Genomic DNA, 12,918 nt, shown 5'->3' on the forward strand with positions numbered 1-12,918 from the left:
ACTAATTGCATGGAGAAACATAACATAAAAAACACGATACTGCTTTGATAAAGTTGAGAACAATAATAATAAAATTGAAAATTATAAGTTACACCATCTATCTAGTGATATCGTAATCCATTTGCCTATTCAATTATAATAAATTCATTTATAAGACCTACTTGTCTATTTATGATATAATAAGATTCACCACTGAATTGGTGTTAAAGTTTTCTTTCACTTGTAATCAGCACACAGACTAAGGTGTTATGTTTAATTTATTATTAATTTATTAATAAGACTCAGTTGAAAAGTATTTTTGTCAATATACGACCGGAATGAGAGAATGACCAAAAAATGCAATGTATACATTTTATCATTTAGAAAGGGATCGAGAGGTGATAAGCATAATTATAATATATATATTCAAAATCAATAATACCTAAAATAAAACTCTTGTTTATGAATAAAATACTTAGAACAGCAACAACCTGAATTAGAGTTGAAGAAACAAATATACGAAAACCAATAAAAAAAGATTCCTTAACATTTCAATGAAAAAATAATGATAACAGAAACACCTCCCCCTCGAGGACTCAAAGCAACTATAGTTCAAACTACCGATTTACAAATAAATGAACCAACAAAGATCTAAGATCTCTCCGCAAAATCACATATGAAAAGAGTATCATAGTCTTAATGGAAGGAAAAATAAATAACATTCAGAAATGTTCTTACTCACAGTTTAAGATCATCATTTTCAGTACACTCAAACAACTTTATCCTTGACTAAGCTTTTCCAAAGAGGCCTCTCGCACTATTTGCTTGGCTGGGGACGCAGCAACCTTCCTAACGAAAATTTTTCCACTCTTGACCCAAACAAATTCCAGTTTTCCCCTTTTCTTCAACTCCTTAGCCTTTCCAAGAAGCTGTTTGTTGTAAGGAGACAGATGATCGTTGATATATACAGAAGATCCAGGGAGCCCCAAACCAAGATCGATTGCATTAATATCTTTTTCTTTTTCGCCGCTTCAAGCCATGAAAACTTTACTCTTCTTGCAACAAATTTAACGATGATATTACTACCACCCCTAGCGTTTGGCACTCTATGAGCTATAGCAATGTCCTCCTGTTCAAATGAGACCACGATCAACTTAGCAACAGCCCCCAATATTTCATAAATGTTTTCCTTTTCAGTTCGTGGTAAACCCCCAATTTCTAAGTTTTCAATCCTCGACCTCTGCTGTAGAAAATTAACCTCCTCTCGTAGCTGGGAATTCCTTTTTTCAAGCTCTGCAATGGCCGTTTCCAACTTGATATACTTCTCATCGTGATCCGCAGAGAGTTTTTCAAATTTTGATTTGGTTTCTTCACTGGACTTTTTCAAAGAATCGACATCAGTTTTTTGTTCAACAATCTTAGGCTCAAACAAATTGATAAGCTCAGTACGCAGTTCGGTAATAGAGTCCAATATTTTATTCAACTTGGCGTCTATACTAGTATTATCAGGACCGTAAATACACTCATCACACTTCCAAGCTGACCTTGCTTGAGAATTCATCTTTTTAAACTTATCAATTGTTCCAAGTCTTGTACAACTCGCGTGAAACAGACCCGCACATTTATTACACTTGATGCTTTCTCCAGCATTAGCAAAACTTGAATTACATTTACAGCAGTCAGCCATATTAACAGTTAATATAAGGGAGCACGCACACTAAAAGAACAAAAAATAATTTAATTGTTATCAATCTACTCACGTAAATAATAAAGTGGGTCCAACACACAAGAAGAAGAAAATCAGTATTTATGCATGTTTACGCGAACAAACAGCATTGAAATAGGAACGAAAGTAAGAAAGTAACTTCCACTTTATCTACTAACAGATAACGGAGCTACGAAAAGAACGACCACTCTCCTTGGCTTCTCGATAAACACTGAAACACTAAATACATGTGATCAAGTGTACCTCCGTGCACTATAGGAGCGCGACGCGACGCGGCGCGCAGCTTAAAAAGTTTCTGGACTTTTCGGGGTCGGAACGGCGTCGCGCCGCACTCCTAGTGCACGGAGGTCAGGTCGGGAAAATTCCGCCCTCGGGTAACTTCGTGAGGGCTCAGCTGTTTCCGTGCTCTGCTTCTTTCGAACATGACCAGGCTACAGTAACTATATAACCATAGTTGTTGTATATTGCTTTTATCATTGTATTTTTGTGTATTTTGAATAAATGAATAAATAAAAAAGTTACTGGTTATTGAACGAGCGTTATCGAGTTCTCACTTTTGACTTACTGAATGCAAAAGTCGTTGTCCGTCTGTTCTACAATTACTTCAGAAAGGATTGATCAATCAGCTTCAAATTTTGAGCACGTATTCTTCGAACAGGACAAGCTCGTTGGACAACAAAATTGACACACTCCTTCATCCTTTTCTCAGCTGAGGCAATTTAAGAGCTATCACACGCTCTGACACATGATTTCAGCTGGTTAATAATATGCAACATAATATTCACAACTTTGACATCTACAAAATGATATGGCTAAATGGCTTGATTGCCATATGGCAATGTGCGGTTTCTGTCATTTATTTTCTTTTGAAACCCTGTATCGGAAAAATTTATAACGAATTTGGATTCATATAACTATATTTAAGATGTTGAGTAAGTTAATATTTGAAGAGTAATTTTTCATTTCAAATAGGATCCCCAATAAAACCTACTGTTGAATTATTCTTGTAAGAGAAGTATTCAGCTTTTTTCAGAATTTCCATCAACTCTGTATTATTGAAAGTTGCGAGTATTAAAGATTACAATACAACAGTTCTTGAGCGAATTATAATCCATTATAGTGCTTTTTTTTAGATAATTATATCAAGTTTTGCGGTTATGCGGTTTCTGCCATTTATTTTCTTTTGAAACTCTGTGTCTAAATAATGTATCAAGAATTTGGATTCATATAAACATAATTATTTGAGATGTTGAAACGACAGAGTATGTTAATATTTGAAGAGTAATTTTCATTTTCAAATTAGAACTCTAACTTCAACAACTATGTCTTAATTCAAATCGCAATTGACAAGTCTACGTCACGACTAACTAGTCCAAAACGGCGCCACGCCGCGTCGCGCCGCCCCACCAACTTAGTACATGGACCTTCCATTTTCCGCTATCCTGCGCGCCGCGCCGCGCCGCCCCACTGACCTAGTGCACGCGCAGCTTTAGACCTCACTTCGCTCGGTCAATTATGACTTTACTTCCGGTTCGTCCTGCTACTTGAATGGTAGTACAGGTAGACAAGACCCTTTTTTATACCCTTTAATAAAATTTGTGAGCATGTCACAAAGTTCCAGTTGTGCGCATTTGCCATGTAACCTTATTGAGGATCATCTAGTATGTACAAATAAGTAATAACAAAAGTAATTTTTATGTGTATATTTATATAAAGATATAACATATTTTTTATAAACTTCTCACTATTTACAACTATTTTCATTATAAAACATTTTTCATTTACAAACTTTCTACACACATAATTATATAATTATTATACTATATTATATAATTTTACTTTTAAGTATAATTCAATAAATTACATGAGTAGTTATTTTTCACAAATTCAATAAATAATTATTAAGACTAAAATATCACTACAACATTCAAGTTATTCAATGCAAAATAAACATCAACAACTTTTCGGGGTTATTCTTTGTACACGAATAGTAATCTACATAATGCTTATCAAATTTATTAAATGATGATTATCAAATTTACACTATTCAAAGAAGGTTGTTGATATTTTTCCCAATCACATAAATTTAACTATGCAAAACTATATTAAAAATAAAGAAAAAACAAACTGTTCAAAAAAGAAAGTGAAGGCAAACAAATTCGCTTTTTCCAACCAGAGTTGAATAAAACTTAGATATCAATTAAAGACTCATCAGAAATTTTAGAAAAATATTGTCTATTGAAGAATCAATTGGGTATGTAAATCGTAATTAATAATTCAATTATTCAATGCTTGCAATTGCTGTTTGAACAGAATAATATATAAACTCGTAAGTAATATAACATATTAGAATGGCTTCAAAATATAATAGTAAAGAATCGATTATTGATCTAATACAGGTGTAAAGTATGAAAATTGCTCTAGAACAACATTTTTGTTTCAAGAAAGGTGCACATATATTTACACTTGATTGTTTGATCACCATACATGTTGTAACATTTCAATAATAATCATGAAATTTTTTTTTGTTCTCAGTCTTCAACATAATCATTGCCCATCAATAAATCATGCTGCCCCTAAAGTTCATTGAATATTTCCAACAAATTATGTGCATGAACCATTACTTTTTCAATCTTATTTAGTAATTAATAATTATTCTATTTATTATTTGGCAAAACATCATATTAAAGCAATAATATCAGAAGTTCCATTCTTTGTAAGGTTTTGTGTAGTTCATCATATAATTTTGGGTTAGGGTATTCTTTTTATTTACATACTTTTTTATACAAAGACAATTATGCTATTGGAAATCATATTATTTTTTACTGTTATAAGCAGACACTCATCATTTCAAAATAGTGTTTTTTATGTAAATCTGATGAAATCTGAGTCATTGGGAGAAGTTTTACTGGTGATAAGTAAAATTGGTTATGAGAAGATGAATGGGTTATAGTTATAAAACGAATTTTAGGTAGAATGAGAATTGAACCAATGGACAAAGAAGTCATTGCTTATAAAAGTTTCAAGTTCTCACCAAATATCACAGAGATGTCTAAAAAACTAAAAATTTTATGAAATAATGTATTTTACGAATTACAGACAAAAGGTGAAAATTTCAATTTTTTCGTCACTAGATGGGCCAATTTGAGGTTAGCTGTAGAATGTGAGACTTATTTGCAAGAAGAAGATTGATTATATACACAGTATAATGAGTAGTGCTGAAATCAGTATATTAATGAGAGATGAAATTACTGATTAGGTGCATAAATTTATTCTCAGTTTTGGATTCAATGATGATTGGTAGTTATAATTAAATAGAGCAGATCAACTTCATACATGAACTGATGTTTCGATTTATAAAGTATTCGAAATATAGTACTTTCGCTAATATCGAACGGCAGTGAATGAATATAATTTATTATATAGGCTACAACATAAATTATTTTTAGTACAGTTTAATGTAGAGTATTATTCAATAATAGTTTGAGAAATCAATCATGTTCAAGATTAGCAACATATTGCAATGTTTGAAATGACTGATATATAGTTAGGCCTCTAGTCCTAGAATAGAAATGAGGTAGGCTGTAGTTAAGGCTAGCTGGCTGAGGTAGCTGACAGTAACTACATAAGTTAATTCTTAAACAGTTAAATAAAAAAAAGATAATAGACAATATACTATAATTTTTAATAAACAATCGTGATTGTTTATTAAAAAACTTATCTATAAATTAAAGCTGAAACTTTTTATTAAAACTGATGGAATTAATTTCATATATTTCAGTAGGAGAATTGAAACTTACTAAAAAAAGAAATTGAGGAATCATGACAATGATATTACTTAATCATTTGAAATTTAATGAATTAAAGTAACTCTCCAGAGGGAATAAATAAGAAACTTCAAAATGAATAATTAAAAGACTACCTTCAGTGTAGTGTTTATAGAGTGATGAAAGCTAATCCATCTTGAAGTAGGCAAAGAACAAAATACATAACATAGATCCAAACAGAATGAATAATAGAAATAGATTACATTTTCTTTAGAAATAGATGATCAACGTTATGTTTCAAGATGTCTCCTGCTGATACTTGATAAGTCATAGAACTAAAAATATAATAGCTAATACATAGAAATACCTTCAGATGCTAATATTTCAAAGGTAATGAAAAAGTTCTTAACAATAACAAAATTGCTATGGCATTTGTAACTGACAAATTTCTATTCATGACACATAGCAAATTTAATATGTTTGTATAACTTTGATTATAGCAGGCCTATCAAGTTAAAAGAACGTTAAATTCGACAAGATCTAGTGACTGAAATAACAGTATAATACTTTAAGAATTACTCTACACCTTGACAATGCAGTGTTTAAAGGAACAGGTACTATTATTGTTGTAAGTATTGTAGCAATGTGACTATACTTATTGATACATTTTAACATTTTTTCAATTCAAATATTTATTGCTCATAAGACTTGATCTGATTCTTTGTTGATAAAATAAAAATAAAAAATATGAGATGAATTTTACGAGTTTACATGCATCATCATCCCTAAGAAATTCAGACAATGATTTACATTTTAAAGAGAGCGTCTTCAACTTTCTAAAGCACTGGTACTCTTAATGAAATATGTGACATGAACTTTGCTTGATATTTAGAAGTTGGAATGCAATGGGTAATTCAAATGACAAAGTCAACTAATGTTAAAGTAAAGAATAATTCGCTCAGATAACATTAATGCCGAAAGTTTTTTTTTGAGATGCAGCAAAAGTAAATGCTCGTATATAACACTTTTTGAGTTCAATCGATTTACAAATGCTGCAAAACGTCTCAAATGATTGAATTAAATCAAGCATTTTTCTATTAATAAAAAATTAAAATAATAATTGCTTCCTCATTAAAAATATTGTTTTTCACTCACAATATAAAAAACTCAGTTTTAAAAAAAAAACTTCAAGAAATCACCTGCTTAAGAGACAGATCCATAAAGATAAAAGATTTTGAAATTGCTATTTTGAAGTTAAACATAAAGGTATAAATATACTACAGTAATATTCCCAGCTTCTGATGAAGATGTAAAACACCTTATCAGCACAATGATGTAACGGGAAGTAATATTGTATTACTACCACCAAACCACTAAGTATCAGGTGAGTGATATATTAGATCATGAAGCTAAACAGGATATAATACAGGGAGCTAATTATAAAGTTGGGTGTGAACTAGTAACTTAAAAAATTGGATGTACAAAAATTAATAACTTGAATGTTGTTGCGATTAATCATAGCAAAAACAGAAACTCATTGTGCGATTTTACTGCAATTGATAAATGGAAAATACAGGGTTAAAAAATTAAAGCTGATAATATACTCGTACATGGAACCGTCCTATTAAAATTTGCATGTAAATTTCAGATGTCACAGGAATTAAAGGGGATAAATCCCACCTGCTCGGTGCTAAATAAAGTGATCAACCAAGCTGAAATCGATCCCAATTATAATCAGAGATGAACAATACGTCTCATGGTATGAGAGGATGATGAAGTGTTCAAACACTTAAGCAACAACCAAAAAATCATAGAAACTATTATTTTAAAATTGATAACAGCTTGAGAAACGTTGATAATGCCGAAAGTACAAATATTAAATTAATCAATACGGACAAAAGTATTAAGATAGAAGAAGGAGGAAGTGTTGAAAATAAATACAGCTGTAAAGCTGCCAGTAATGATTATGACAACGATGATACTGATATTTATATAAAAAAAGATTATAGCTATGAGAGTGTGGTTGATGAAATTCCTGATGAGTGTTAATGATGATGATGATGATGATGCTAACGATGAGAATTCTGAGGATAGTTTATGATTGACATGAGTTTTTCGAAGAAAGGAAAAGAATAATTTCTTACAGTAAAATGATCACAAGCTAAAGAATATGAAAGGACGAAGAGAGATAGGAAATAAAAAATTATCAACTAAATGATTTTGGTACTATACTATTTATCACATGACAAACTAAAAATTAATCAACAACTTCAACATTTTTAAAAATAAATAGTTATTACAATGTCCTAAAATTATTCTCAATTCCGCATAGAGATTATCTATCACTAGTAAGTTGGCACAAATGCATAACTTTATATTACACATCTTTGGATGGCTGGGAATAATATATTATGTTGGTGGCAACTGGCAAGCTTGTTGGTAAAGGAACAAAATGTTTCACTGCCAAGAGATTACCAACCGGGCTACAATAAAAAACCGGACTTGTAATAGAATTAAAAGTATATTTTTCTAAAATCGAATATAAAATTATTTGAAAGTTGATGATCAGCATACCTGTAATTCTAAATTTGAAACGTTTAACCTAGTTTACGGTAGCATGTAACAAATACCCTACGTGATATGCCTTTGTGGAAGATCCATCAATCCTTTCGGTCGTTCAAGAAATAGCATCTGGTTGGACTTTCGATGAGCACTGGTTTGTTGGCGGCTCTTCTTGGTGTTTCTGGCGAATTATGTTGTGATTTGTCGACGACAACGAGCTGGAACTAACTCCCGAGTCACTTGATTTCTCACTCAAATTCGAACAATTTCTGGATTGGCTCGGATTCCCAGCTTCGCAGTTCAGTTCCGTTGCTATGTACTTGACCACACCCACCTGCAAACCATAATCTATTATTACAAATTAAAGTTTATCCAATCAGCCAATGTATGGACTGGGAAACTAATGCATACCACCTACGTTTGAAACTGACAATATTTTTCTCCGTGCATTCTGCACAACTGCTCAGTGTTCGTGAGTGAGCAGTTCTACCTTCATTTTGTAATTTATTGCCTTGCATATGTTTCTCCAACGAATGTGTTCATTTGATACTTCTATATCTTTCCTTGTAACTTCTTAGTGTTTTCGGTCATTTATATAGCCTACGCTACTTTGTGGAAGATCCTTTCGTTCGTTCAAGAAATAGCATCTGGTTGAACTTGGAGCAAGAAAAACTCATTATAAACAATGTTCACTTCCTAGTTCAGGTATACTCATATTTTTATTGGTCACAACATGCTTCATGTTTAAACCCATTTTCAAGTGAATCATTTTCTCAAAATGATGTATCTTAATTGATGAAACATGTTATTAATAATAAAAAATATATTTTGAAAAAGTTATTTTATTTTTATCTTTATGTTCATAATAATTGAAAGTATATATAAGAATATTTGCAGAAACGATGATTATCTTCCTTTCGGTTAATATATTAAAATTATAGAACGAAAAAAGGTCTCTGTTGTAATGGATAGAAATAATTTAACTGATTTAAAAAATATATTTATATTCAGTTATATTTACTTAAATTGCCTAATTTGTATGTTGTAGTTTCTATTCTACATGTCATGATTTTCAAAAAATCTCAATTTACTGGACCGTTTAAATTTTATTCATAATATTTTTAACTGCGCAACATTTAATTTTAACAAACAGTTTTGAGAAAAAAGAATATCAAGGTACGCTGCTGGGGATGAAGCTCAGTGTCTTGAATCTCAGATTGATGATGTTATTCAAATTCACTCTTCCTTTCAACCCACCACAAATTATAATAACATTTTCTCAACTCAATAATGGAATTAGACGATAACTTCATTTTGGAATTAGACTAGAATACTCATTTGTAGAAATTCGGGGGGTAGCAGTTTTCGGTTAATAGCTTGTCGTTTCACTGCAAATTTATGACAAGATTTATAGATTGATAGATGAGTGATAAATCTATATGATTAAATGATATTTGACTTTGACTGATCAGTCTTGTTTTAATTACTGAATTATCATTAAATGGCCAGTTTGAAGATGCTTCAACTATTCTCCCATCCATTGATCGTGCATTATTCATTTTAAAAGATCTTGTATCAGTTGTTATAACTATTCTCCCTTCCCGGTCGTGTGTTGAGGGAAGGATATTATTTTATATTTTTCATCCTTTACAGAGAATCAACTATTATTTGTTGGAAACCGCCGATTTATGAAGTTACATCACAATATTATATTATCATTATTCAAATTGCATTCAATCTTCAATCTCATCAATTAATTTTTAATACTTTGTAAAATTCGTCAATACAGTCATTTAATGTAAATTAGTGTATAAGTCAGCATACAGAGTGAGTCATATTTATGGAAACCCTTCAATAAGTTGGAGACTGTTGTAGATACAATACTGTAACTATCAGGATAAGTTATTGGTAAAATACTCCACCTTTTGACGTACAACAGAATTTCAACCCCTCATAAGGAGGTGACTTAGGGATTGTAACTCGAATATTTTAAATGTAAATACCCATTGTGAAGTACATCATTTTAAAGGCCTTTTTAAAACAAGAAAGATGGCATCGATAAAAATGTTCTATGATTCCTGTATCCAAAATGGCGAATGATTGAAGTTTTAGTTTTTAAGGAAATGAGGTCTTTTCAAAATGAGAAAGATGACATCAATAAAAATGGTCCATGATACTTTTATCCAAAATGGCGGCTGATTGAACTTTATCAATTATTTCTTTAAAAACGAAAACTTCAATCAGCCGCGATTTTGGATAAAAGTATCATAGAACATTTTTATTGATGTCACCTTTCTTGTTTTAGATAGGCCTTTATGTATGTAAATTATGTATCACACAATGGGTGTTAACATTTAAAATGTTTGAGTTACAACCACTCATTTCCTTGAAAACTTAAACTTCAATCAGTCGCCATTTTGGATACAAGTATCATAGAACATTTTTATCGATGCCATCTTTCTTGTTTTAAAAAGGCCTTTGGAATTATGTACTACACAATGGGTGTTTACATTTAAAATATTCGAGTTACAACCCCTAAGTCACCCCCTTATGGTTGAAATTCAGCTGTACGTCAAAAGGTAGAGTATTTTCAGGTCATATATATTTTTAGACAGAAATTAATATGAACTTCAACTTTCCACAGCAAGAACATAACCTATTTTCATGGACATGTTATTATATATCAAAATTTTGGAACATAAGAGTTTTGGGCAATGCCTGTTGTTCTTTCCTGGTCATATTAATATGATGTGTAATTGTATTAACAAATAAATAATCGTGTATCATCATAGAGAAAAGTTAGCATAAACTATCTTTAGTTATGCTATCTTTTCTGTTGCATAGTATAATTGAATGAATAAATGAATGAGTGACCTTCTCAGTGATGGGCTCAGTGGTGCCCTTCTCATTGAACACATTCATTTCAATGGCGTTCTTGTTGGCTCTGTTGTGAGCGGCGGACGCAGATATGTTGGGCAGGAATGCGTCGGCTGGTGAGCTGGCTGCGGCTGCATGCAGCTGAATGGTGGCGCTGCATCCGCCTGCAGACGGCGTGTCCAAGCCCAGGTTGTTGGCGGCTGCGTTCTCGCGCAGGCGCAGAGCTGCCTCGTCATCTGTGCTGCTTCTGCCTTCGTCTGCGGCTGAACAAAAAATTACAATTCAAATTTCATTAATTAATAACAAATAAAATTCGGTTAGTGAGACAGCAATATCAAAAAGTTTCTCATAGAAAAGAATTATAATTAATATAAAAATAATTACGTAGTACCCTTTTTTACTTTTTTATATAAACACTTCTAGTATTCAGCTTCCAATCAATTTTCAAAGTCTCTCTTTTTTCAAAAAAGGACATTTTTCCTTGGACTTTCAAGTGTTTATTTTTGAAGAAAGGTTTAGTAGCTGAAACTAGTGGTGTTTATAAAAAAAATGGAAAAAGGGTGCTATGTGAATATTTTTATATTAATTTGATAATTCACGTAGCCCTATTAAAATACTTTATCAGAAAAGAGTTCATTCATCAGTGGTGGAACTAGGAAGTAATCTACCCGTTCTTTACAATTTCAGTAGAACATTTGTTTGGTATTCATGTGGTTTTGAGCTCATGATCTAAGAGATTTTGTTGCTAGTTTATGACTGCAGAAAAAAGAGTAAAAGAAAATTTTAAATTTTCCTGTCATTTTAATCATTCAATAAATTTGAGGTCGAAATCAAGAAAGCATTTGCTATGTGCTGATATTCACAAACAAGAGGAAAAATTGATGGCACTGACAGTTTGATTGCTGGGAATGCGAAAGCTGAAGTATTGTTCACACAAAGCTTACAAACATCTGCCAATTCTCTTAGGCTTCAAGAGCCGGTTTCCGAGCTCGGGATCTATAAGTTCTGGACTCACAGAGTCCAGGACTAAAATAAGCACTCGGGTCTAAATCGACTTTCTGAGTCACGGGTTTATCTTCTAAACTCCGGGGTCTAATAAGTTCTTGAATTATTTGAGTCCAGGACTTTAACGCAGTAAACATGAGGGAAATTCACGATACTATATTGTTGTTATTTTGGCAATGGGAGACAGCTGATTGAAGCGGGCTTATTCAAATGAGCATGCTCTCCAACTATTTTGTGAAAATACGTCTCGATTTATTTGTAGGCCTATTCAAAGCATAGCCTTTTGAAACATGAATGGATAAACATTTCATTTTACGTTATGCTATTATTGATCATTGATCCTAACCAGTGATTTTGGAATAAAAAGTTGGCTATTGAGTTGGGAAACGTATTTGTTTTGAAAAAAAAAACTGGAAAGATAACTTATTATTGTTGTATTATTATTAATATGTTGAATATGACATTTATTTCATCGTACTTGAAAATTTTAGGTCATGTCACAGTCGTAAAATAAGGTTAGTTTTTACGCATAATTATGATAGTATTTTATTTTAAATAGATTTTCAAACTATAAATTATGAATTTAGATGTACTTATCCAAATAATTTACTTATTCCAAGACATTTATTTGGCTATTCATCTACTACAAGACAATAACTGAGATGTGTTTGCTCAGTTTATTAAGTTCAGAACTTAATTCTAAAACCTACCTCAGTCGACGGTTTAAAATCACGCTGTTTCAAGTTCTGGACTTAACGATTTTTGATAAATCCTTGACTCGGAAAGAGGCCATAAGCCCTTTACTCAGAAAGCGAAATTATAAACCTCAGGGTCTAACGTGATCTCTAAACTCCAAGCCTATTAGAGTCCTCGACTACATACATTAACGCTCTGACTCGGAAAGCCAATTTTCTGACTCCAGAGTTTAAAGCCAGTTAAGTCTAGAACTTAGCTAAATCCCAAGCTCGGAGAACGGCCCTAAATAATAAATAAAAACCCACT

The 12,918-nt window shown here is 31.9% G+C and overlaps 1 protein-coding gene across 1 annotated transcript; it reads right to left on the reverse strand.

The window, feature by feature from the left end:
• Nucleotides 1–6,359: 6,359 nt before the first annotated feature.
• LOC120355852 lies at nt 6,360–11,174 on the reverse strand (the record flags this gene model as incomplete). The annotated part of the gene is made up of 2 exons (XM_039444583.1): nt 6,360–8,368; nt 10,909–11,174. Coding segments are annotated over 2 exons (485 nt in total), but the record flags the coding sequence as incomplete, so codon positions are not given.
• Nucleotides 11,175–12,918: the final 1,744 nt, after the last annotated feature.

Source organism: Nilaparvata lugens, unplaced genomic scaffold (assembly GCF_014356525.2).
Source record: "Nilaparvata lugens isolate BPH unplaced genomic scaffold, ASM1435652v1 scaffold4989, whole genome shotgun sequence".
Classification (NCBI taxonomy): domain Eukaryota; kingdom Metazoa; phylum Arthropoda; class Insecta; order Hemiptera; family Delphacidae; genus Nilaparvata; species Nilaparvata lugens.